Genomic DNA, 26415 nt, shown 5'->3' on the forward strand with positions numbered 1-26415 from the left:
CAAACTTTGCTTGTCTCTGTCTCGTTTTCGTGATGCTTGAGGGAATTTGGTGGAAGAAAGTCAGTGAAGAGGACAGTTTTCGCTCTGGGGTGTGACAATAAAGTTGCACTATTTTAAATTTTGGATTGTTTATCAGGAAAGTTTGAAAACTCATCAGAAAAGTTCAAGTCTGAAACAAGCTCCAGTGGTTTCTCGCAAGATGGTGTGTTTTTGGGGTAAATGAAAGAAGTTTTTTTTATGATTAACAACTGTTTTGTGTATTTTTAAATAATGCTTTATTCTGTATAATCTTTCAATGTAGTGTTTCTTGCTATGTTGATTTCCTACCTTTCTTTTACTCTCATTGCCTTCTTTTAATTATTTACAACACTAGTTTATTCATTTTTTTTCACAAATAAAAGTCATGATCTTATACTAAACAGTTTGTCTTCTCATTTATTCGCTTATCTTTCTTCACACACTTAAATTATTGGCCAAAAAATATGTGTAAGGTTTTTTACACCTTTTCGTCATGTTTTAAATAAATTTATAAATTCTTTCTTCTGGTATCAAATCAGTGTTGATAAATTCTTCCTTTCACATTTTGTATACTTTGGACATAAAATGTTCTCAAAAGAAGGTGAAACTTTGGTGGGAAAATGAAAATGTTAAGCTGCGGAAAGCAATCTCGGTTCACCTTTACATTACAATTTACCCTGTTATTAATTACAAATCTGGAGTTATAATGTAGTAACTTTGAAGAAGAGTGTTCAAGAGAGATTACACTTGAAAGGGGGAAAATAGTTTGAAAGTTGCTTCAATTTTACGTAAAATAGTGTTCTTCACTCAATGATATGTTAGTAAAGTGAGTCAGTAATTTTTTTTTGGAAAAAGTTTTAGCATCTATATGAGTTTTACGATGGTCTTTCGCAAAGGAAAAACCTTCTAGTAATTTCTGTTATGACTATATTTGATACTTTTTTTCTTTGGTTTTTTTAAAACTATTTTTAGTCAATAAGTATTAAATATTTACGGCATTCAGACAACATTCGAGCACTTGGGAAGGATCTGTTAAAATTGTACAGTTTGCAAATTATTTTGTCGATTTACATTAGCTATATTGTGTCACTCTTTGGCCGTTCTTGGTATGTCTGACGAACAGAATGTCTGTTGATTGGACAGGATCCACACAGGATGTGTGAAGACTCTCCTTGAGTATTGTCACGCTTCCCAGAACCGAATGTGTCCGCGGCATTTAGATATGAAGAATAGTATAATGTAGAGGGTTTTTGGTAGTTTCTTTTATACAGTAAGTTTATAATTACACAAGTGGTACTTTTTCCTTTGTATTGTGTTTTCACAGAAGTGTGAAGAATCTCTTTTGGGGGGGCGAGAAATATGGTATATAGAAGAGGAAATTTGTTGGTTCATTTTAACATTGTATATTTAGAAAAAATTCACAACATTTTAAATTTAAAACTTTCTCTTTATTAAAGGGAGATTTTCTCTTCATTTTATGGAGTTGTTTTTCTCACTAGGAATCCTTGTTCTTTAGTTACCTCTTTCCCACTATACTATATTATTATTTTTTTTAATGTTCTACGCTTATAATCCTACAGCGCTCCCATCAATGAACTCCTCTCGCCACAGCGTTCTTCCATGGATTTGTTTAATTGGCATTTTAAAAGCACGTTCACTGTTTGCCATGATATTTTTTTTCGGGGTTAACTTGGGAGGGAGGGAGTTTACCTCATGGAAATTCAATGCACAACTTTTCAAACTTTCCTTGTCACGTCTTTGTACTTTACAATCTTTTACTCCTCAATCAACTTAATGCAAAAGTGCCATCAATTTTGCAGAGTGTCAATGGAAAATATTTCAGGAAACTTCTCAAGCAAGCTCACGTGATGCGAAACATAAAGTATATATGTATGTGTGTATAAGATCAGAATAGCGTCAGCAAAAAGGGGTTTGCTTCTACCACAGTAGCAACGATGAGTGACCAAGAATAGAGTCCGTGGGTGACATGCTGAGAGGATGAAGATGAGTTCATTCAAGTGGATGAGGATGAAATGAGTGAAAAATCATGATTTGTGTCAGTTCCAAAATTTAATTGTTTAATGTACATTATCAACAATATCATTCGCAGATATTTATGAGTAAAGAGAAAAATAAACAGGTTGTACAAAATAACGAAATTCATAAAGTGATCAACATGAGGAATACATGTGAAAGGCATCTACTTTTCCAACTTTAACAGAAGTATTACGTCCAACTCAATATTGTCTCTTCATTCTTGATGATTTCTCCGTCTTTCTCCATGATTATGGCATTTTGCAACCAAAGAAAATAGCAGCAGGAAAATTATAATTAATAATAAAAAAAAGTGCTCTACTTTGGGAAGGGAACGTATTCTTGCCTACATTTCTTCCGATACATGTTTGAGCGTCTCATTTTTTTTCCTCTAAATTCATTTTATCTACTCCACTCTTGAAAATTGTGCTTCTCATTCATTCGCGACATGCGACGAAATAAGGACAATTGAACACAAGGGATGGTACGAATTGGTAATTGTACTGAAATTAAAGAGAAACCAGTCAAATTAACAACCACAAATCCTACTTTATGCCAGTATTCATCATTATTCTAATATAGTTCCTTCGCATTAACTATATCAATAGTATTACTGTGAATTTTGCAATAGTTTAAATTCAAATTTATTAGTATTTAGATAGCAATGTAACTTAACAAATTAGTTATTTTGGTTTATCTCCATCTTCTCTGTTCTCCACAATATACACAAGACCATATCGTTTTTTCTTCTCATCGTTTTACTATAATTTATTTAAAGTTATCATTTTATTGTATCCTTTATGGCAATTTATTTCATTTTTTTTTTCTCCTAAATAATCGGATCTTCAGTTTCCTCTAATTTATACATTCACTTCAATTTCTCATTCACTAAATTTTAACATTACAACAAAAGAAAGTTTAACGCAACAAATGTTTTATAAGAAAAATCGTTTACTCTTAATTTAGGGTATTTTCTTTTTTAATTTTTTTTTCTTTTTCTTTCCTTCTGCTATACACAATTTCTTAGGTGTCCACCTAATGCTTTTTTTCGGGAATCTAATATGCATTTATGCTTGTTTTGAGTATTTGAGTTGTTTTCTTTAATTTCCTTCTTTTATTACGTCTTTTCAAAATGTTCGTGTATGTTAAGTCGAGGATTTTACTTCTTCGGTAGAGTTTTGATACATAAATGAATGCAATGACAATGGTGGGATATATAATTAATGACGCAATAACTAACAATTCTCATGTTAACTTAACTATTGATAAATTCCAGAGAGGTGATGGTGACTACATTTTGCGGTAACTTGGCGGAGATATGCATGGACTTTGACACGAATTGTTTTGAGGGGAAAACTTCAAAGTGAGTGGCAAACATAAATTTACAGTTCCTTCATTGTTATTTGTTTGATTAATTAGGCGCCTTCGTTAACTGTTCCAATTGTTTATTGTCAGAGAGTAAAATTAGCGTAAAATACTCAATGCGTAAGAAAGAAATATCACGATTGGCAATAACTATTTACTGAAGTGACCAATTACATTCAATTGGCCAAGAAACCACCGATTTACTGTCTTAACCTGGCATTACTGCAAAATGTACCACCATCTCCGAGTACCAATAAGTGCCTGAAGCATCTGGAAAAGTCCCTGCTTCAGCCAATTGTTAAACTATAAAATTCTACCACTGTCTACAATACAAAATATCTGTAAAAACGATATCGTTACATCTTCAATCAAAAAGGTAACTGCTAAAGAAATCACCTTAGAGTATAGAGTTATTGTAGGTCGTCTTGTTAGTTTACTTGCCTTCGTAACACTTAGACGTACCACTCCTTAATGTCCTTCGAGTCGCGCTTCTTGGGCTTCGCCACGGACGCCATGTAGTTCGCCTTGTCGTGGCCGTTGCGCAGGGAGCCGTTGTAGGAGAGATTGGAGCCATTGATGGGATGGTGGATCTGCTGCACGGGATGATGGGCGGGATTGTGATGGTGAGCATTTGATGCGACGCCGCCACCCAGCAGGGCGGCATTGGGGCCCTGTCCGAAGGCGCCGCCCTTGTCCACTTCCGCCTTGTAAGGCCTGTCGCCATTGGACTTGAACCATAAGACTAGTAGTATAACGAGGATCACAGCTATGAGGGCGCCCGCCACGATGCCGATGATCATGGCCGTGCGTTCCTCGGCCTCAGAGTTGATACGGCCGCCCTTGTGCTTTGGCCGCAGCGTGGGCACGTAGATCGGCGGATGGGGATCCTGGTACGGCGGTGTGCTCTCCTCGATCTCCCTGGTCGTCTCCACCGGTTCGTGTTCCCACGTGGACTCGCGCTCCGCCGCCGACGTCTCCAGGCCCTGTGTTGTGAGGATTGAGGTGCTGCTGCTACTAGCCGTACTCGTGCTGCTGCTCGTGGACGTGGTTGTCGTACCGGCAGAGCTGCTGCTCGTCTCTCCGGCTGTCGAGGAGCTTCCCACTGAGCTGGTGCTGCCGCCCAGGGTCGAAGTACTTCCCTCACCGGATGTGCTCACGCCAACAGACACTGTTGTGCCTCCGGACACGCCCGTTGTTGAGTCCAATTCCTTCATCGTCTCAGATGCTGAACTTATCTTGTGGGTCTCCGATGGCGTTGTCTCCATGTGGCTGGACGTGCCGTCAGGTCCTTGCTCTGCAATGTGAGGCGCAATCAATAAATTACCCTCTTCATCTCTGCGACTATTTTTGCATCATCTTCGCGGAAATAACAACGGCAAGAGGAAATTAATTTCCTACTCAAGTTCCCGCTGTTGCCATTCACGAGAGAACGGAAATGCCGTTTTGTACAGTGATGGAAAATAGAGATTCATGATTTCCTTATTACCCATTCATTCACAGTTTGAACGTTCTTCTCAGAAAGATAGACATATAAATAACAATTAAGTTTCATTTGGGCACTTTGTGATCTTTTAAAATTCAAGCAGAAGAGAGGAGATGAATTGATCAGGAAAACTTTTTCAAATGGGATAATTCACTTCTGAGTTCGTGAGATGTGAATACAAAATTGTGAAAAATCAATTTCACCTGTCGATTTGATGGTTGTGCTTCCACCGAGAGACTCAGTCGTCTCACCGAACCCTGATCCATGAATGCAGTCCTCGTCGTCGCACGTTCTCTCGGGCGAGGTGCCATCCGCCTTGCTGGATTTAGTGCCCTTGGTGGAGGATGGCTGCTTGGTGGGTGGAACGTAAACCGGTGTTATCAAGTCGTCTCCTGATCCCGACTCAAACGGCGGTGTGCATTCATCTTCGTCATCGCCACGACAGCCGGAGCCGGCTCCAGAAAATATTAAATCATCCATCACGCCGGGGTATCCACTTGCTGGCGTCTGGAATTCACCACAATCTCTCATAAATTATCACCTCCGGATCCATCCGCATTGTTTGCTTCACGACACACAAGCACAAATGCTGCATCTGAAGGATGAGTTTGAGGATTGACCATTTGAGATGGAGTGTGTATAGTATTTTCTTTCTCATATCATATGTCATACAGACATACGTATATTCAGTTGTCTGAGTCTTGATCAAATTGTATGTTAAATTTCATGTTTTATGTGGTTCTTGGATTTATGTGTGCTCTGATTAAATTGTTAAATGTTGTGTTGCAGTGCATATGGAGTGACTTGAATGATAGCGAAATATTATACTCTTAAAGATGAGAATAAAACTTTATAAAGTATAAAGTGGAAAAGCAATTGGGAAAAGAAAATCAAACCGTCTTATGCAAAGGTAAACTTTATGATAGTACGGCTCTTCCTCTAATATAGAGTGTCTTGATTCATATAGAAAAGTTGCTAATCGGATTAAAGAAGAAATCGATTCTCTTCTCATTGTTATTGCCATAGTTTCAAAGTTTACTTTTGCATACTGCGCTATAAAGTCCAAAGAGATGAAATAATAAAATTTTGCCACTGATTGCAGCCGGTTTAAGGCAAAAAACCATGCAAATACATGGAAAAATCACCATAGATATGTCTAGTCTCATACGATTCATTCAAAACAGAGCATCTTATGTTATTAAAATGCATTGCAAAAAGTCAAGAGTATATAAAAGAATGGACATTGCCAATTATTTTATGAGACAGATAGATGGTTTTCGACAATTTTCTCAAGACACTGTTTCCTTGCAACTATTTTTTGTTTAGGAAATAATGATTGAACATTTGAACTGAGGAAGAGAATCGTGTGGTAAAAAGTTTAATTATTAGAGAGAGAGTTATTAGAGTTTTTTGATGTCTAACCTGCTGCATTCGTTGCAGATCATTTCTATCTAATACACCCGTTACCAATTGCACGTCCCCACGAACGTTCACGTGTGGGTCCCTCTCGGCCGCCAAGTCCAGCACGCGAAGGCGATTTAGCGACAGGCCGGCAATGACTCCAGCGAAAGGACGCTCTATTCGTGATCTGCCGTTGCGGTTTATTTTGCCGCCCACCTGAATGTTTGCCATTGAGTTGAAGGTGGTCGCGTGATGCCCTGCAAAGACACACGGAGAAGATTAGAGTTGATGAAAAGCTTTGCGAATTCTTCCTCAAACTCATATAATGCCTCAATGTTGCAACTCTAATCTACACGAAACACAGCTCGGCAGCTCAACAAATTTATACCCCATCCTTGGCAAATCAAATTATTTAACGCAATTACTCCCATTGCGGAAACACAATGCAACACTACGGCAAATCCCCAATGCGGGGGCATTGGCATACCTTGCGGATAAAGCACCTGGACATTGTAGTCATCGAGCTGGAGGGTTGCATTCACACCTGAGCGGGAAAATCTTATCACGTGGTAATTGTTATCATTGACTTTAACACCGATTTCGCCCAGCGGCAAGTCATGAGATCCAATATTGTACACCATAAACACATTTCCCTCCACAATCTCCAACTCCATGTAGTCGGGCGTGGTGGAGCTCTCGATGCGAAGCAGCACGGCATCGGACTTCATTGTGATGATACCCAAGGCTATTTGATCCTCCTCCGTGTCGGGCTGGTTACCTGGTGGGAATGTGTAGTGAATGATGCCACGATTGTGGCCAAACTCATACGCCACAGACTCGTCATAGCACGTTGGCCCTGTGTAGGATGTCATGTCGCACTCGCAAGCGTAAGCGTTCCACTGCTGAACGCACGTGCCTCGGTTGGCACAGGCGTTCTGGCTGCATTTGGTGGGGCCCTCACACCCATTGACCACCAGAGAGCTCGGCACCACGGCGTCATCCATGAGGTTCGGGGAAGAGTCAGCAAGGTCCAGCGACGCCATGCACCCCTCAAAGCCCATCCGAGAGGTGATGCTGGGCGGCAATTTGGCGTACATGTCCTTAAATACACCACCCACGTAGAGGATTCCCTCCAATTCCAAGTGCATATTGTTTCCCGGCACTGAATGCACCTCAATAGCGTCATCCACTATGAGGGAGTGAGTCTTGGGGCCGGGTCGTCGCACGCTGACCGAGTGCCATCGATTGTCATTCATGTGCATTCTGCTCTTGTCCCGCATCGTCACAGCCCCATCGCCCATGTTGAAGACGTAGTGGATGTGCCCGTTGACGAGCTCCAGGGCGATAAAATCACTCCGACGGCCGCCGTTGTAGAAGAGCAAGCCATTGGGCTCCAGTGTCTTGAAGCGAAAATCAATAAGCACATCAGAGTACGCCTTCAGCATGGGGAGGCCCACGTAGGAGTGCTTGGAGCGGAATGTGGCGGCATGGTAAGGATTTCCAGGTGGTGAATTCACAAAACGTGCCGTCAATTTAAATGACACGGAAGGCAGAGCCGTTACTTCCGTGCCCAAACTCCACAGCATATCAATGTACCTGCCGGGGAGGGAAGACGTGAAAGATGAAAATATGATCCATGAGCATCCTCAGCATCTCCAGTACCTATTTCCATTGTAGACAAAGCCCTGAATTTGGCCGACAAAGTGTGGCATCATGGAGGTCATTTGAATTTCCTCCTCAGCATGAAACAGTCCACCCAAATATATCGAGCGTATCTCCATTGTACTGTGTCTACCCAGAATTGTCTCGGCTGCAGAAGATTACGTTATTCACAGTAAGAGAATGTGTCGAAGGACTGTGCAAGTAGCAACAGTAACACAAAATGTACAATAAAATGATATGCCAAAAAAAGTACCAACTCAACATTTCAGAACAAAAAAAATCAAATAAATCCCTTCCCAAGCACTTCTCTGACCAATTACAACTCATGAGCAATGGTCTTTGTGTATGAGCTTTGAGAAACTAATTTATGACGAATGTTGACCCATAAAAAAATTGGCAGAAGCAATCTTGTTATGCACAGAAATTCTTCCTGCTATAATTGCCAGAAACACATATAGAATAAGACTCTCTGGCATTTCTTATGTACACAAAAAATCCTCAAGTACACACTTAAACTTTCATTTAACTCTTCGTCTTCTCGCTGAAAATGCAGTTGATAGTTCCTGCATGTGCAGAACAGCTTCAATAATATCACGTTTCCATCCACCAAATTGGGTCATTTGGAAATTGCGTTTCGACTTGCGCTCTATTAGAATTCCCCAATAATATCTCCAGGCCTTCAACAAATACGAAGACTATCCCTAAAAGTTTTCTCCGACTGCTCCCTCTTCAGTGCACTCAAATTCACATTCGTTGAGATATAATCTAACTCTTCCTGACACATCTTTGGGAATGAAGTGTGTACAAAAGCTCAGGAAATTAGGGCAAATCTCTCATCAAAGACGGAGATAAAATTAATTAACCTTCAGAAGGTATTGAATGTTCTGATAATCCATTTCGTAGAATTATGTATGTTTTTCAAAACATTCTTAGCTTTAAGGTACATTTCAGTATTATGCAGTATCTGCTTAAAACACAGCAATATCGAATTACATAAGGACTGAGAATGAATATAACACAAAAGCATTTGTATTTCCCAGAACTGCGGCAAAGCAGCACAATTATTTTAATTAAACAACGCAAATCGCATTGGATTTTCCGGAATTCAATTGTTTATAATTTTCCACCTTCACCCATAGAAAGACTAGTATTTATGGCAACACAAACACTTGAAAATTGTATTTATTTTATTTTATGTCTTGCCCAACCGTTGTTTATAGGAACGCGAAACGAATTTTCCAAATTCGAACCTTCACCATCTTTTAAATGGTAAGATGATTAGTAACATAATTTAGAGAGGTAATTTAATAGATATGACGAAGAGTTAAGGATACAACATACCAAGAAATTATGAAAGATTCATAAAAATTAATGCGTTTATTGTCCCTTTTTTCTTTCTTGTTTTCTTTTGTATTTTTTGGAAAGTGTTTCTATAGCCAATTTTGAATTCGTCTGATTGAAATAAATCATAAACGCATCAATGTATATTTTACAATGAATTGTAGACAATTCAAAATCAACATGCGAAGTAGTAAATTGAAGGGAAACAATAAGTAAAACATTTCAGATCAATGAAAAACAATTTCATATTATTTTCCAAATCAATAATTAAAATGTCGACTTTTTTAATTATTCCTGTTTTTCTTTTTCACATGCAAGCGACAAGCAAGTATTTTATCTGTCAACAAATCATTTCCTATCACATATTTTTCATCAAAATTATATCCAATTAGACACAATTTAGTATAAAACTTCATGGTAATAATTTATAATGTATATATATATATATATATTATTATTAAAAAAGAAAGGGGTCTAGATCTAATTATTAGATACGGGAGTCAATCAATAAAAAAGAATTCTAGTAAATCCTGAAGAGAATGTTGTTTTTCTGTTTGTCTTCTTTTGCTAAATGAAATGATAACATTTTCTCTGATTGTGAATATGCAAAGAGTATTTTTGCAATGGAATTCATTATGATTGGATTTCGTTTTCTGAAATAACATCCAATTAGGAAGGGTGTTCTTTGAACGTACATCTATAGTTTATTGTATGATGAAGAGCAGCGCGAATGATTTCTTCAAAATACCTTTGTCATGAACGTAGTTGAGAAACTGTTTTTATCTGTAAAATGTGACTGTATATTTTCACTAAGTTTCTTGTGTGAAAGTGCATATATATAAAGTAGAAAAGTCGCTTAGCGGATGACTGTTCTCCTTGGAGGTATGATATAAACAGAAAAACATGTTCTCTTCATTTAAATCAGGCAAAATAATTTTGTGCAATAAAATAGCGCCCTGACGCTCGCAAGTTTCTTTCATCTCATTTTCGAATATCTTTATTTCACGACATTTCTCAAACGATTTCATCGCTATTTCTCTTGTTCTTTCAAGTTGTGAAACAGCTACAAGACTCTTTCTTTGCTCTTATAAAATCTCACGGAAAATATCAATCATTTTAGAATTTAGAAAAAATATATACTCTCTTCCAAAGGTAAGAAAACATTTAGTAGGAAATTTTGATATTTATTCCAATTAGGCGGGAGGAGGGAAAAATACACTCAAAGCAAGTTACAGGTAATAGATAAATAAAACAGTATAATTTATTAGAATATTTAGATTGAAAACTCATAACGCTTACATTATTTGTCTTTTTAAGGGGAGGGGAAGTAAAACAATCATAGAGAAACCAACTCAGTCTAAGAAACTTCTCAATATAAGCAAACATATTAAATCATTTCTTTTACTAGTTTTTACGGCAAATATTACAAATCAGTAAAGGCATTCATAATAAGAGCCATATATATATATGAATAATATGATCAACTTAACAGTCAGATGCAAAAAAAATATTTCCAACATAATGTCCTAATCTAGATGTTTGATTTATCGAATTAATGTTGTAACAGAGGAAATGTGTGGGTAACTAAACGATTATTTGGATGAAACTGCAGAAACATAGAGACAGAGTGAGAGAGAGAGAGTGAGTGAATAGTGGAAAAGGAACAGAAAGCAGTTACACCAATTGAAATAAACGACAAAATAACCAATTTTTAGAGTAGAGAGAGATAGAAGAATACAGTTTTCGATAAATCATAAGTATGTAAGGCATGATATATAAAATGATTCTGATATGTTCTTCTTTTGCAAACTCTGAATTTTTTTTCAAATATCATCACGACTGAGTGAAAGTATAGCAAATATATATATTTCCAAATGATACTGTTCTCTTGATGTTCTTTTTGTCTCATTAGCATTATGCTTGGTCTAAATCATTATCTCAGCACTCAACAATTAGAGTTTAATGTTGTAATAGTAAAATGTTACGTTATATATATCGTATTACTCATGAAACACGAATATATTGTTAATATATTGAATCTCAAAAATTAAGAAAACGACACGTCACGACACGTATTAGGGCAAATATGTGCTGTTTGATACATACATAACGTACCCCTGACGGGGGCAGCCCCGTCAACTTGTAGCCGCAGATTGGAGGCTCTCCTCGAGAAGCGCACGGTGTGCCAATTGTTGTCATTTAGCACGCCCTGTCCTGCTAATAGATTCTATTGCAAAGTCAAATTGGGGTGAGTGAGATTTGAGAGCCAGGAAGGAGGCAACAGTGTCACACTTTACCTTCTCGCGATCACCCAATCTTACACTTGCCCTCACACGGCCGGCCACAAGTGCCAACTCGAGACGATCTGGCGAATTGGATTCCGCACTGGTGAGCAGGAGCAGACCCACCGGGCGAGCTGTCTTGAAGCGGAGGATGAGTTCTTCTGTTTGAGTACGGGTACCTTGAGTGCCTCTCGGCCAAATGGTCATGTGTTGAGAGCCGTTGAACGCCAGAGTGGCAGATTCTGCAATTAATTTTTAAACATTCCCTAAATTTCTCTCGCAGAAGAAAACCGAAAATCACCCGTGTTATGTAGTTCTCCCGTTCAAAATTAAAGTTGTGTAACTGGTAAAACTTCCTCTTCAATTTTCCCTTCAACCTGTACATTATTAAATTCGTAATATTGTGAACCATTTGATAAAGTCTCTCTGTAGAATCACATCTCAAAGTACTCTTTCAAGGACTGCAACACCCTTAACTTTCTCCTGCTCGCAACAACACCCGATTCCCCAAATACGCTTCCAGTTGAATGAGTCTCAGAGACATTGAGCAAACAGGGGAGTATTTATTGTAAATTAACAGAATTCCCTGAAAGACACCGCGCTCAATCAGTTCAACTATCCCGTCTGTTCACTTCTGCTCTCAGTTCTAATTAACAATTCCACTACAGTGATGCAATTTGCGGGGGTAGCTTAAAACGGTTGGATTTCGGGTTTAATGATGTGAAATCATCGATTGGGATTGGTGGATTATTTCGAAAGAATAAATAATTAATTATCATTCCCAGGAAATTCCCACTGAATTTGTAATGCGATTAGCGATGTCAGTTACAAAGCTTTTCACTTTCAAATGGGATGGACATGGCTTGAATTTACTATCATTCAGCACAATGTACAACATACATTTGCTGCGGTTCCGAATATAAGCAATTTCATTAGCACATTAATTGTTTGCAAAAATTTTCATTCACAATCACTACTAAATAGCCACAATAGGTAGGGCTTATAGAGAAGTACGAAGTGAATTAATTAAAATATCACGATAGCAATTTGTGAAATCTTTAATTCTTTATTGAAAAGTATTGCAGAAAACGTATTTAATGATATAAAGGTAAGCGAGCTGTGAAAATGTCGCTCTTCCTGACAGCCATTTAAAGTTTCTCAACTCCATGGCGGAAAGCTTTTGCCTCTTGTGCACAAAAATTGCTACAACTTCCGCCGGACGGTTGGGCGGAGAGTCAAACGAATTTTCCAGGAGATGCACACCAATTTTTCGTCTCGATAGCATCTTCTCAAACTATCGTAAATCGACTTCCGATTGGCTTCAATAAGGGTAATGCTGCTTTTACGGCAATGGATAAACTCGATTAACCACTAAATTACATTTCCATCCCCAATCTCCATTTGTTACGTGAGAGAGCTCTCTACATTTGGGATGATGACACACTTTAAAGGCATGATCATTATAATAAAAGATGAATTGCTCCTAGAATTGGCTTATCACAGTAAAAAGTCTGTATATTGGAAGCTGTTAAACCCACAATTTTAGGGCGGACCGTAAAAAATTGACGGACACTCACCTCTGCCACAAGTAGGACCCGTGTAAAGGGTTGAGGAGCAATCGCAGAGTGGTCTGTTCCAGCCCTCGGTGCACGATCCTCCGTTCTGGCAGGGGGACAGTGAGCCTCCACATTGACTTGCTACCACATGGCAGCTGGGCTTCACAGATGCCGAGTCCTGTTGTCGCGCATAAGCTGCAATATCAACTGGTTTACCATTCAGCACCACATCTCGCAGGCATCCAACGTATCCCTGTCGCAGTGTCGCTGTCCAAACAGCTGGAGGCCAGTTAACATTGGCATAGGCCGGTCCAGTGCCACCGATGTAGAGCGGGCCGTCCACTTCGAGCTGTGTGGAGTCGCCCGGGGTGCGGAACTCATTCCACACAGAGTCCACGGACACCTTTCCCTCCCGGCCGCTGCGCTTCACCATCAACTCATGCCACACACCGTCATCAACGCGGCGTCGAGAGGCTCGCACCTTGACAGCACCCGAACCCAAATCCACGTGAACGTAGATGTGGCCATTGAGCAGCTCCACGGCAAAGGTGTCAGACTGAGGAGAGAGGCGGAGGCAAACAAATTAGAATAAATGGCTCAAGTGTAGTGCAAATGGATAAAATGCTTTCTCTCTCTCTTACCTTGGGTGGTCGAGTTCCAATGTTCATTACAATTAATCCATTAGGTTCATTTGTTCTGAATTTGAAGGAGATTGTCCCCTGCTTAGAGGCGTCCCACATTGGAAGTGTCTGTAAATTAAATTAAATTTCAGCCACACAAAAACCTCCTCTAATTGATTAAAATCACTTATTTTAATAAGACTGACAAGTGACACGGGTAAATCGCGAGGGCAAAACTTTTTGATGAACTTTCACACAAGAAATTTTATCTCAGAATTATTTATGCTTGTCATTTTGCTGGTGAATTGTGTGGTCTCAGTCTGTTTTAGTAATCATGAGACGTTAAAAGATGAATGTTTGTACAGACGTTCAGGAATGCCTCGAGAACTTATGCAAAATTTTGCTGTGTCTCTGAATACAACTTAATTTGCTAAATACAGAGATCTTGCGAAAGAAGCCACGGACTTGACTAGCATCAATTTATCGCCTTTGCTCATTACACTCGGCGAATTCTCGTTTAACTGGGTGTTGGTAGTTTTCTTGGCTCCAAACAAAAATAAAAGAGACATCTCATGACTTTCGTACGCTTAAGCATTTGCAAACTTTCTCAATCATCTTCAGTCTGTTCAGCACGTTCAGGATATAATCACAATATATTTTCTAAGGAATCAAAAGACAATTGCTCCGCATTGAGACATTTGAGAAACATTTAAATTAGTAATACATTGCATTTCAACGTAATTCACTTGAATAAGTAATCCATATTCAGAGTTAATATCATGTTCCCACTCATTGTCATCTTGTGTTAAGCATATCAGATTATATCGTCTCTGTAAATGTATATTAGAACTTTCTCTCTATGAATAGAGCAATGGAATGGAAAATGCGAATAAGCCAATGAAGGATTCCATTTATCTCAATAAGGGGAGCTTACCAAATGCGATGATCTGGTTGTGAATGTGACGGGGTCTTGAGGGTCTCCGGACGGACACATGTAGTCAACTCTTCCGGCGACTTGTATCAATTTGGACCCCGTGCGGGCTAAATCGATGAGGTTGAGACGCAGTGTGTCTGCTGAGAATTCCACCTTCCTCAGGCATCCAACGAAGTTATTGTGCACTCTGGCACCCTGGAGTGCACGAGGATTAACAGCTCCACCCACGTAAACTCTCGAGGAGGATAGCATTGTGAACTTCCCGGCGATATGAGAGTGATCAGTGTATACATCGTCAACCACGGCCACCAGCTAAGAGTAAAGCGTACTTATAGCATCTCATCTGCTTGTGTTATCAGACATTTCAGTGAGAAATTTACCCGACAAAAGCTCGTAATGGATGATATCTCTTGAATTCTGCGATGAACTGTGACTTTGTGCCACTGATGATCATCAAATCTAACTCGGGAGGGCTTGATATGCATCTCCTGCTTCCCATTCGCTAGGCCCATGGTTAACGATACGCCGCCGTCGCGGAGAGCGAGATTCAGATAGTCCGTTCCGTGGCCAGTGTAGAAGAGCAACCCATTTGGCTGTCTGGTTCTGAAGTACAGTGAAATTGCATCTTGAGCACTCACAATCGGTTCCCCTCCGGTCTGTCCTAAGTCATAGGAGAGAAACTCTGTGCCCCGAAAAGTGGCCTCTGATGGAGCCTTGTCTGAAAAGACACAAAACATTCCAGAAATGGGAAAACAGCAAAATGAGAGCGAGGATGAAATTTATTTTAACAGTTTAATTGAGTTGAATTCTCCAAAGAGCGGTTATATCATGCATGTATCTGCCTTTTAAAAGAGGAAACACAGCATTAATAAAATTCATGCTGTGTTACAATGCATTATAGTTGTTTTAGAAAGATCTTAAACTAAAATTCATTATGAAATTCATGAAGAAATATTATTATGTTGAAACGTGAGTGAATAAAATTCTTCCCAACAAAGTTTTGGTAAAATGTCATAATATTTGAAAAGACTAAAATGGAGTTTGTAGTGCAACAGCAACCTTTTCTCCACTGTGGAGAAAGGACGGAATTAAATTGGACAGAAGTAATTCGATGTTCGCATGGACAGATATCACAAAAGGTCAGTGAGAGCTCCCCTGTCAACATGGATAGAAAGGTCACCAAATTGCTGCAATCTCGGTATTTTACTCCTTTGCTATCAACAGGAATCAAGATTGGATATAATCGAATTACTGTGCGACTGTCAACGGTATCCGTCGAGACATCGAGACCAATAAAATTAAATTTCTACTCCAGAAAAATGTATAGCAGGATTTCTCCATTCAGACAATTTTACTCCTCTTTGAAACCTTCCATCATTTCGAGTATAAAACAAATGATATCCAATTATAGTGAAATGCAATCAGTAGTCTTAGAATTGAGCGAGAGAGAGAGAGAGCCAGTGAAGATCAGCCGGGGAGCAACAGACAAAATCACCTCATCATGATAACAATCTTGTGAAGCGAAAGTTTCATTTTCTGCCCCATTTTGCCAGGGAATTGAAGTTTCAGCATCTCTGCTCTGCCACGATAGTGCGGGCATAAAGGAAATTTATAACTTTGTGTAAAAGGAGAGTAAATGGAGTCGTACACTCCTTGTCGCATGCCATAGTGAAAAGTGCCACTTTTGAATAATTTCATGGCTATGTGTTGTGAGCATTTCAAGTTATGTACCTGGTAATGTGCAGACAAATTGACACACATGTGGAGACAATTTCGCCCTGTAATGGCGAGTTTAGGAATCAAATTGACTAATCCCACTGGTGTATTCATTTGGGATGCGATATGAAAGCCACACACACAATACAAAGGATCTATGTTCGCATATATAATGTGATAATTCACTCCTGCAATAGAGGTAAATGTAATTTTAAAGGCGAATTTTGCACACGTTCTTTGTACTATCCCGGCCAATGTACAACTTGTTCAGCGAGCGAAACATGAGTCGGGTGAGATATGACGCTCTCTCCATCACATAAAAAGCCCCAATTCTATTCTTATCATTCATTCAGTGTTCGTCGGAACGGCCGCGAGTGTGCACCGTGTCGGAGTGATATAAATGAAATCATTCAATAAACGTACGTTACCCCCTTTGTTCAATAGTTCAACAGCTATGAATTTGTCATTTGCCGGGGGTGGCTTCCAGGGGTTGTACTACAGCGGGGTGGTGGCGTGTCTCCGAAAGTGTGCCCCCAATTTGACTTATGGGAAAATTTATGGAACATCTGCTGGCGCCTTGGCCGCCGTTGCACTCCTCATCGACCAAGTTAATGGTAAATTTTAGGATTCATCCGCCTGTAATTTGATTGCGGACATTTCCCCCTCTGACGCCTCGCTTTCGCCATTTCGGATTGCGTCAATGGTGATATTTGGCAAAATGTGATAATTAACCAAAGCATGAACTCACAATTTATATAAATAAATCCACCAATAATCCCGCACATAGTCTGATTAGATTTGATTGATTGGACGGTCGGAAGACCACCCTAATGTGATGGTATTATAACTTTGATCCAACTTCTTAAATATTCTTACACATAGATTAATTGTATCGCTTGATTTGAAAGAGCGGAAATCATCCAAGAGCATTTCACCTTGTTATACTCATTCAATATCCACTACGTCATCATTCTTTCTTTCATTTTGACACGAATACATCACAGCTATTGATCCCAAGGCACAATAAAAGATAAGATTGTATGAATTAAACAATCAATATTTATGATCACTTTGGCTGAAAAGAACATTTACGCTGTGTATGTATTGAGAGCCAATAAATGCTGTTTTTGCCATAAAGCCAATATTTTTGGTATGTTTTTCCATGTTTTCGCTAATATTACCCAGTATTTCGGATCATATTTTTTGCTAGTCTATTAGATGCCGCAGTAAAAAAGCTATGCAAACAGAGTGATTTTCAATGAAAAGAGCGCATGATTACTAATTGCAAACGTTCATTTATTATTTCACTTTTAGCTCACATTTTTCATGTTTCTACAACAGTTTAAATAACCATGGGCATTAGCATTTTACTCTGGCTTTTTTAAATTCCACTCTATGTGAAACTAGCACTCCATCACTATGAATATGCAAAATAATTTTGCAACTTCATTTTCATTTATTGAACTTTTATGTTTGATTTTTGATTGCTAATCTGTGTATGAGTGAAAATTTCATATTTCAGAATCTAAAATTCAAATATATGGGTGTAGTAAAGATAAAATGAAAATAATAGGTAATTTTTAAGTAGGAGATTCACAAATTCACATTAATTTCCTCTCACTTTTGCCGAGGTGAATATGAAATACTGTTGTTTCCATGCGCTTGAGTTTATGTGGAACATAATTAGGAAATTATTCAGTTAGCAACTCAATCTCATTTAATTGGTCTATTTCAGACAACTTTACTGCAGAAATTTTGCGAATGTCATCGAATGCCGAGAGAAGTTTGTTCGGGTCGTTCAAGCACATCTTCAATTCCAGCGACCATATTTACCGGATGCTTGACAAGTATTTGCCCATGGATGCACATTTGCTGGTTAATGGGAGACTATGCATATCATTGACTACCTTCACGGATGCCGAAAATGTCGTCGTGTCACATTTCGATAGTCGTTCTCAGCTAATTCAGGCCCTCGTTTGCTCCTGTTTTATACCACTCTTCTCGGGCATTGTGCCACCATATTTCAACGGAGTGCGATACATGGACGGCGAAATGTCCAATAATCGACCGTACACGGAGAGCCAAGCCGAAATTGTCACAGTTAGTGCATTTTCGGGCGAATGTGATATATGTCCATGCGATACGAGTCAACAAATCCTCCACATGAATTGGGGAAATAACATTTTATCGCTGTCTAAGGAAAACATTAAGAGACTATCTGGTGTATTAATCCCTCCATCGTCCGAGACACTCGTAAAAATTTGTGAACAAGGATTTTACGACACCCTGAAATATTTATATAGGAATAATTATGGCTCCAGCCCACGATGTCTCTCCATAGCGTCAATATATGGAGTGGAATCAAAGGAACTCCTCCAGGCGACAATGGATATTTACAATTGTCCCTTTGGAGCAGGCGCCATAGAGGAAGTGAGAAAAATCATGAATACTGAAGAACTTGTGCCTTTGATTGAGGATACCAGAGCACACATAGTGAGTGTAGCGGATGGGGAGGTGGAGTGTTTGGATTTAAAGTTGAATGCCACTTCACATTTCCGAGACAATGAGGGATGCGAAGGGGATTCCAACACAGCCTCCGATATTACTCCCAAGAAATACTCACTGAGACATTGTTTGAAACTCCTCCCAACTGCCTTTACAGCTACACGAGGAGCCCTAACTAGTAATATATTGAAACGTTTGCACTCCCTGCTGTTTACCACCGCAACGGAAAGGGTGAGTCTCGAAATGATAAAGCGCGATGTACTCGTACACGTGTTTACTATTGGCGAAAATTGTAAATATCTTGAGGTCTTGTTTTCGATCTGGCTTTTAATAGGGATCCATCGGAAGCCTAAAGTGAAAAGCAATTTCCTAAACCTCTAGCAATAAATCCATTTCAGCTGTAAATTGATGGTGTGCACTCAAAAAACCTTGTGCACGACTTTCTCTTTGAAGAATATTTGCTCTGTCTCCCCAAAATGTTTTTCAATTGGTATTCTTTTCAGTGCACAGCTCTTCAAAGGAGAGCCTGTGGAAAGGAACACTGCAGCGAGAGGCGCAACTCAGATGAAAAACTCCTTTCATTGCTCCAAGGAGGCACGGAAATAGAACCTCTACTCTCGCTGCATCACATCAATAGGAAAAATCAAATAGTGCAAACAGCGATTTTCGATTTAGATGATTTGGATACAAATATTGTGCCACAAACACCATCAGAAATCGAAATCAATCATCAGCTTGAATTTGATTTGGATCTGGACCATGAATCTGAAATTTCGGGTAAAAAGAGCTGCGCACTGGCGTGCCTCCGCACGTTAAAATTGAATATTTCATGTTGACCTTCCCTTTCAGGTGGAATTTTTAGTGAAGATGAAGACTCAGCACACATCCAGTGGCGGGATTCAGATTGTCATCAATCCATTGAGGAAATTTTTATTAATACTTGGAACGATGGGGAGTCAAGTGCTGAATATTCTATTTCCGAGAAAGCTTCGAAAGCTCTCTCAAGCTCTTTCTATTCCACTCTATCACTATCCCAGTCGGCACAACTCGACCAAATATGCTAATGCGACTATGAATTTAGGAGCATTTCAGGGGGAATTGGAGAGAATTTATGTGATGTCTAATAATAAAAAAAACTAACCTCTTTCGCAGTACATTCCTTCATATTCCAAATTCCTGCATTCACACAATGGCCCAGAATCTGTCGATATACATATGCCACCATGCTGGCAGGGATCGTGTCGTTCGCAAGCATCTGTTACATTCCGAAGGCCCTGCGCATGAAAACGCAATATATCAGCAATCAAATATTTTTTACTCATACAAATAACATCCACGCAGAAGTCGTATTATCAGGGATGGTATTTTACGTGAAGTGAAAACTCAAATAGACAATTCCATCTCTCCAATATTACGGAAAATCATTTATGTGAATGTCTGTGAAAACCAATTATTTTAATCGCGTTATATTCACTTACCCGCGTGACTTTCTCTTTCGGCAATTCATTAACGTCACAAGGAGCATCGCCACACTGTGGAAAAAAAACAGGGAAAATGCCAAACAATTAATCATTTGCTGTGTAAAAAAAAATCATTTGAAAAATGTGTAATTGAAAATGCCACGTGAATTTGTACAGCAGAGCAAACAATTATGACTTTCCTGGCTGCTCTAATGTGCGTAGCCATAAAGTCCTCAATTAGAGCAATAAAGCGAGCAATTAAATTTCATAAAAAGGGACTTTTGCATTTCACGATCGTTTTCACACATAAAAAATGCTCCCTGGAGGATGTCATTACCTTTATATCCCGAGGTTGGCGCATTTCCTGCCGTCGGGGAGGGACGCCAGGCTGATCGGCATACACGAGGTTCCGTATTGAGCCCCTAAATCGAGGCTCAAATATTACGCTGGGCAGTGCCAACAGGGTCAATTTAGAGTTGTACCTAGTGAGGAAAATATGTAGCATTGTTGATTACATTTCTCCAATAATTCTGATGGAATTTATATTGCTTCCCGTCGCATGTAACAATTTTATTATTATCGATGTTCAACTTGAATCCTTTAATCAAAATCGTAGCTTACCAGTTTGGCATTCCACCAACAAATACGTCAGAATTAGTAGCGAATTTTCCAAATTGAAATTCCTTTCCCCTGGACGACCGCGTCTGCGACACTCCATCAACGGTTAGTGTCGAATGCTCATCACTGCGCAGTACCTATAAAAAGCACATTTTAAAATAGAAATTAAATAAAGAAATTATCAATACAGGAGCTCTGTACATCGCTGTTTAATCCTACAATTTGTTCTATAAATGGTAATACGTAATTGGAACCACTGGAAGGAGTTATTTTCCAACGCGATGCTTTAGTGAGAATTTAAAATCTGTACAACACCGGGATTTGTATGTCCACTTGCTAAAATAAACATTTCACATGATGCCTCCGGTTAAATGTCGCCATGCAAGTGATTTTTTGTCTCAGCAAGGGTGAAAGTTATAAAAAATACACTCTTTTCTGTGGGCGGCTTTTGTAACTGACGAAGCTCAACATTTTATCCAAAGACAAACCACATAGATAATCTTCAACCTTTTGTATAACTTTTATGTTCCGCAGCACAAACACCCACTTTGCACGTGAAAAGGACTTTAAAAGTTGAGTATAGAGATGTTATTTGGGTATTCAGAATGTAAATTACAAAGCTTTTGTGCCCGTTTGAAGGTACTCTTCACGGGGAATTACTTTGGGAGAATTTTATTAAGTATACGATTTTTAATGAAGACAATTCTTCCGACAAAAAATATTAATCTCCCAAATACTGAGTTCTATTTTGTTAAATTAAAAATACAACATACGACCGTCAGAAATACATTCGCACAGAGTATGAATGAAGTTTAAATCGAAAAGTCTGAATTTACGTTTTTTCCACATTATCCGAAATGCATCAATTAAAAAGCTTTTTTTCAATGACATTTTCTCTCTTCTAATGAGCTGCAGATACAATTGCAACAGGACGCCTATGTATAATATATTTCCATGGCTTCCCACAAAGTTTTATGTGAAAATGTCAATTTTCCCTATTTAGGTCATGTGAAATGTCCTTTTGTCCCTAATTTTAAATAAGTCCATTTCACAAGTATACCTTATGTACGTCATCATGTATATATGTGGATAAATTCATAGGAAAAGCACAATATATCGTTCGTTGATCAACAATTTATACAGAAACTTCTATATAATTCAATTGAAAAATTAAATTTCTTCCTTCATTTTGGCGCTTAACAAGGCACTCGATAAATATCCAACTGAGCACAATTATCGCAGAAGGAGAAATATTCTTTTGTTGTGCCATTCAGAGAAAATTGCAGTTGATTAAACTCAAATGCTCAAATAAAATACTTCAAATACATGTAGATGTGACAGCGAGAAGCTTTGTATTCTCTGTCGAGCAATTATAAGGTCAATTTGATAAAATGGAAAAATACGATACAGTCGCAAACAAATTTGATTTATCATTATCAGTCGTCTGGAAAATTTCCCAATTATAGACTGCGAATGAGGAAATTCCTCGGTATAACGTTCTGAAAAGTTGTGGCTGCTCTCAAGGTGCATATTGAAAATTTAACAACCACAATTTTCTATGGAATCCATTTAGGTTTAAAAACTTAATAGCGAAACAGGTACATAGTAGAGGCACTATGATAATTATGAAAAAAGCTCCCCTATTGCAACTTCGCGTGCTGAAAATCTACCCTCAGAATATTTAAGAGCCTCAATGTCAATCGTTAAATGAACAGTTTCTTTACGAAATATACCTATCCAGGCTAGGTGAATATTTTGCAATTGGAGTGGCCACATATGAGTGCGGTGAGAGGGTGAGATGTAAATGGGATAAATAAAACGGCAATCGCCACTGTTGAATGGAGAATTAAAAATGTGAAGGATAAATCGATGGAATTCTCGTGAATGCCTTTAATTGATGATCAAAAGTCAAGAAGAAGTTGTGGAACGTGAAAAGGGGCTCTCTTAGGAATGTTCCCGCACTATTCTTCAATTAGTGGGCAGGCGGAAAGATCGATAAATTCAATCTCAAGAGTTAGCTGAGCCCAGACGATTTATGTGACTTCTCGGGCGGCAGCGTGGGTGAAGGGCCTCGTGGGGGATTTTAAAAGTAGTAAAAGGGGGATCATAAAATTGTTTTATTACTCACTTGCACTTTATGCCAGTGTCCATCATGTAAATCACGACCCACGGTGATTATTTGAGCACCTCCGCCGAGATTGTAGCGCAATCTCAGGGCTCCCTCGACGAGCTTCAGCTCGAAGAAGTCATACGTTCCCCCGTCATCTGTGTACAGCACCAGCCCATTTGGCTGCTCCGTCTTGAACTCCAGCTCTAGCGAGCCGTTGAGCCCCGTGAACCACTTTCGGAACTGGGCGAAGGATGTCTGCGAGCCGTCGAGCAGGAAGCCAGAGCACACGGGGGCCCAGCAGATACAAAAGGTCATGTAGAAAAATGTCATGTACATCATCTGTATGAGGCCCATCTTCCGCGGCGCCAGGCTCCGCAGGGACTCGCCGAATTGCACCCCGAAGCGGCCCCAGAGGTGCCATGGAGCACTTCGCTTCCTCTCCTCTGTACACTTTCTGCAATAGTCGATACTGATGCCGTTGCGGTCAACCGCCATCTTGCTTTTTCCACCAAAAGCACTTTACCACCGAATATGTGAAAATTCACGCGCTCGCCCTAAATTCTACCCTCTCGCAGCGCACTGTCGATATTGTGTATCATCGTGGTTAAGCCTTAGAAATTTATGATGATTTAAGTATGATAAATTCATCTATCTTCCTACATAAATATCCATTCTTTTAAATTCCGTCGGATATGTGATACTCCACGTTTCTTCTCGCTCACTGCACGTCAATTTGGGATTTATCAGCCCCAGTTCTGCCCAGGGATGAGACTGTCCAAAAGCAGCCACACTCTACGCCGACCGTCGCGATATGTACAACTATCAGGTTCCCTCGCAGGAGACCTCACATGAGGACACCATTATTTCTTGTCTTAATATTATATAAGTTATTACACGGAACACCTTCTTACACACTCCCCTTCACCATGGCACACAATTTTCGCTTCACAGATTCACGCAAAAGCCCCGAGTTTGCCACTAAAAAGTACATCTAACTTGCTTCTGGACACACAATTGTTCTTCTGTGGCCCTCTCCAAGTACACGTATTGCATCCTCTTTTGATACTCCACTGCACACATTCAATAATGCAGAATGGTAGTAACGCTGCTTTTCAGGAAGGCTACACTCATGACCGCGAAACAATACTGATTTTGCGCCAGCGCCAGAATCACAGGGTGCCTTTGGAGCGCCAAAGCTCCAAGAATTCAATCGCCTTAATGCTGCCATCGATATTTCATGGTGCTTTTTAGGGCGATACTTCGCCACTTTCTATGAAACACAATAATGTAATCTTGCAAGATATTTATTTTCTGCATTCATTGTCTGCAAGCAGATGAGCGGAAGTTGACTTTTCAACAGAAATTCACTTACTTTTGAATAAATTCCCCCACTGAGGAAACACCTTGTGGCAGAAATTTTTCAGCAATCTCCAACCAAATGGATTCTATATAGAAATTCGTCAGCGCGCAGTTATTGATTTTTCATGTCTGTGTCTCTGTAGTATTTTTCTCATATTTAAGGATAATTTTCTCACACGAGAAATTTCCTCGTCCTTCTTCCCACATGGAACAAAAACTGTTCCAATAGCAAAAATTTCATGCAATCCACCACATATCAATGCATATTTAGTGCTCATTGAACTTCCAACGATTTTTCCGTGCACGACCATAATTTTCCCTTTTTCAGAGGAAAAACGCCACACGACCGAAGAGAGTGGAGTAGACGAGAGTCATGACATGAAATATCTACTGAGTAGTTGAAGGATTATGTCTGAGAAATTCCACTTATTTGAGCACTGTGAAAAATTTCAATGTCGATACTCGGAACATCTGAGATGAGATGCTTTATTAAATTTACTCCATGAACGGCGAAAATCCGTTCGCAAGGGTGCTGTGGATCTTTTAAAGTTGATCTACTTCCCGTGGAGTATCTGATACATTAATTTTGGATGAATTGTTATGCATATGTGGGTGGATGTATTAAGTGGGAAAAGGTGCTTAAACACCTACAGCGATTATGAATGAGTTTCGGCAAATGTTTAATATCACGTGAATTTTCAATTTTTCCCAGGGATACCTGAACTCCCCAAGCAATTACACGAGATGTTTTGCTCGCTCTCCTTTCTCTCTCATTTTTTTCTGCGAATGAAACGCCTACAATTTCAGAGGAAATTCCGAGCAGTGGCATTTTGTTGAGTGTGAAAATAAATAAATTATCTTCTATCCTGTTCATTTGATCTTTTGGCAGCTGTATTCTGCTAATATTCATGTCTGACAATGATATATACAGCCAAAAAGGTTCATGATGTATTCCCCTGTGGGTTGATTTTTGCATTGGAGAATTCATCGATAGCATCTTATTTATCACATTGGGTGTTTTTAGTCCTCTGCACCAAAATAGAAAAGAGACCTTTGTAGCTTTCCATGGATGTAAAAGTTTAATGGCATTCAGGACGAATTTCACCCTCTAATTTTAGATTAATTTTCACTTTCTATTTTAAAAGCTGTTATGATATCGCCACATCCTCTATTAGAAGGCACCAAACCACACTATCCTGTCTTGATGGTAGTGCAATTACCGGTTACCTAATAATCACTACTAAATGACTAGATAATTACAGTGCGACAATGTCGCTCAGAGGTTGTTTGTACAATATATAAATTAAATTGTATGTAAAAAACCACACAATTCAACGTTATATTGTTGATTTATTTTCGTGTGCATCACTAAAGCGCATCAAAAAATTAAATTGTCAACAAAATTGCTATGCGTTTGCATGTGACGAACGTAATCTATTTAATTAGGCTCTTTCGATTTGAGCATTTGCTCAATTTCCAATCTTCTATGTATGTTTTATATAAATTAGTGTGCCACATTGTAGTACATTTTGAAAGTTTCAATGAGGCATCATTAAATACAAATATTTAGATACCTAAATTAAAAAGCTCTGTGATTGTTATTCTATGGCAAAAACTGGGATTTTGAAGAAGATCCATAAACGAAATTAAAATGATATAACTATCACAAAATTAAAAAAAACCCCACTCGAATTTGTATCACAGATCGTCGTAAATATTAAACAAACACTATTGCGGTTGCCATGCGAGCCAGCGCAAAAACAGCTTCTGTTTAATGAGATGCTTGTTTGCAAATTTATATTTATGTGAAAATATTTCATTCGTCTTTCCATACCAACAATACATATTTCATTCCGGCAAATGGATTCAAAATTTTGGTATTTTGTCACAAGACTTCAATCTTCATGCAGCAATTGTAACTTCTATTTGACCTACTCTAAACTTTTTTTAA

The 26415-nt window shown here is 39.0% G+C and overlaps 1 protein-coding gene across 2 annotated transcripts; it reads right to left on the bottom strand.

The window, feature by feature from the left end:
• Positions 1–328: 328 nt before the first annotated feature.
• LOC132259483 (neurexin-1) lies at positions 329–24196 on the bottom strand. 2 transcript variants are annotated; one of them, XM_059757144.1, is made up of 16 exons: positions 23124–24196; positions 20999–21132; positions 20715–20859; positions 20396–20449; positions 20059–20191; positions 15077–15414; positions 14697–15008; positions 13784–13891; positions 13164–13698; positions 11602–11828; positions 11420–11531; positions 7964–8111; positions 6789–7897; positions 6323–6558; positions 5104–5407; positions 329–4711 (listed from the first exon to the last, which is right to left on the bottom strand). In XM_059757144.1, exons 1-16 carry the CDS (start codon positions 23598–23600, stop codon positions 3870–3872), a joined length of 5214 nt encoding a protein of 1737 aa, XP_059613127.1. In that variant the 5' UTR covers positions 23601–24196; the 3' UTR covers positions 329–3869. The 2 variants fall into 2 exon arrangements, with proteins under 2 accessions (XP_059613127.1, XP_059613118.1); XM_059757135.1 differs by having other exon boundaries at positions 11411–11531.
• Between the last annotated feature and the right edge of the window lie 2219 nt (positions 24197–26415).

This window comes from Phlebotomus argentipes, unplaced genomic scaffold (assembly GCF_947086385.1).
Source record: "Phlebotomus argentipes unplaced genomic scaffold, Phlebotomus argentipes genome assembly contig_6, whole genome shotgun sequence".
Taxonomy (NCBI): Eukaryota; Metazoa; Arthropoda; class Insecta; order Diptera; family Psychodidae; genus Phlebotomus; species Phlebotomus argentipes.

Excerpts from the sequence above, each read along its gene's own strand:
- LOC132259483 (XM_059757135.1), bottom strand. The coding sequence starts at position 23,600 with ATGGCGGTTGACCGCAACGGCATCAGTATCGACTATTGCAGAAAGTGT. Across the intron at positions 21,133-23,123 it reads GACACTGGCATAAAGTGCAA|GTACTGCGCAGTGATGAGCA; the intron begins GTGAGTAATAAA and ends TGCTTTTTATAG. Across the intron at positions 15,415-20,058 it reads AGGAATGTACTGCGAAAGAG|ACAAGGCTCCATCAGAGGCC; the intron begins GTTAGTTTTTTT and ends GTGTCTTTTCAG.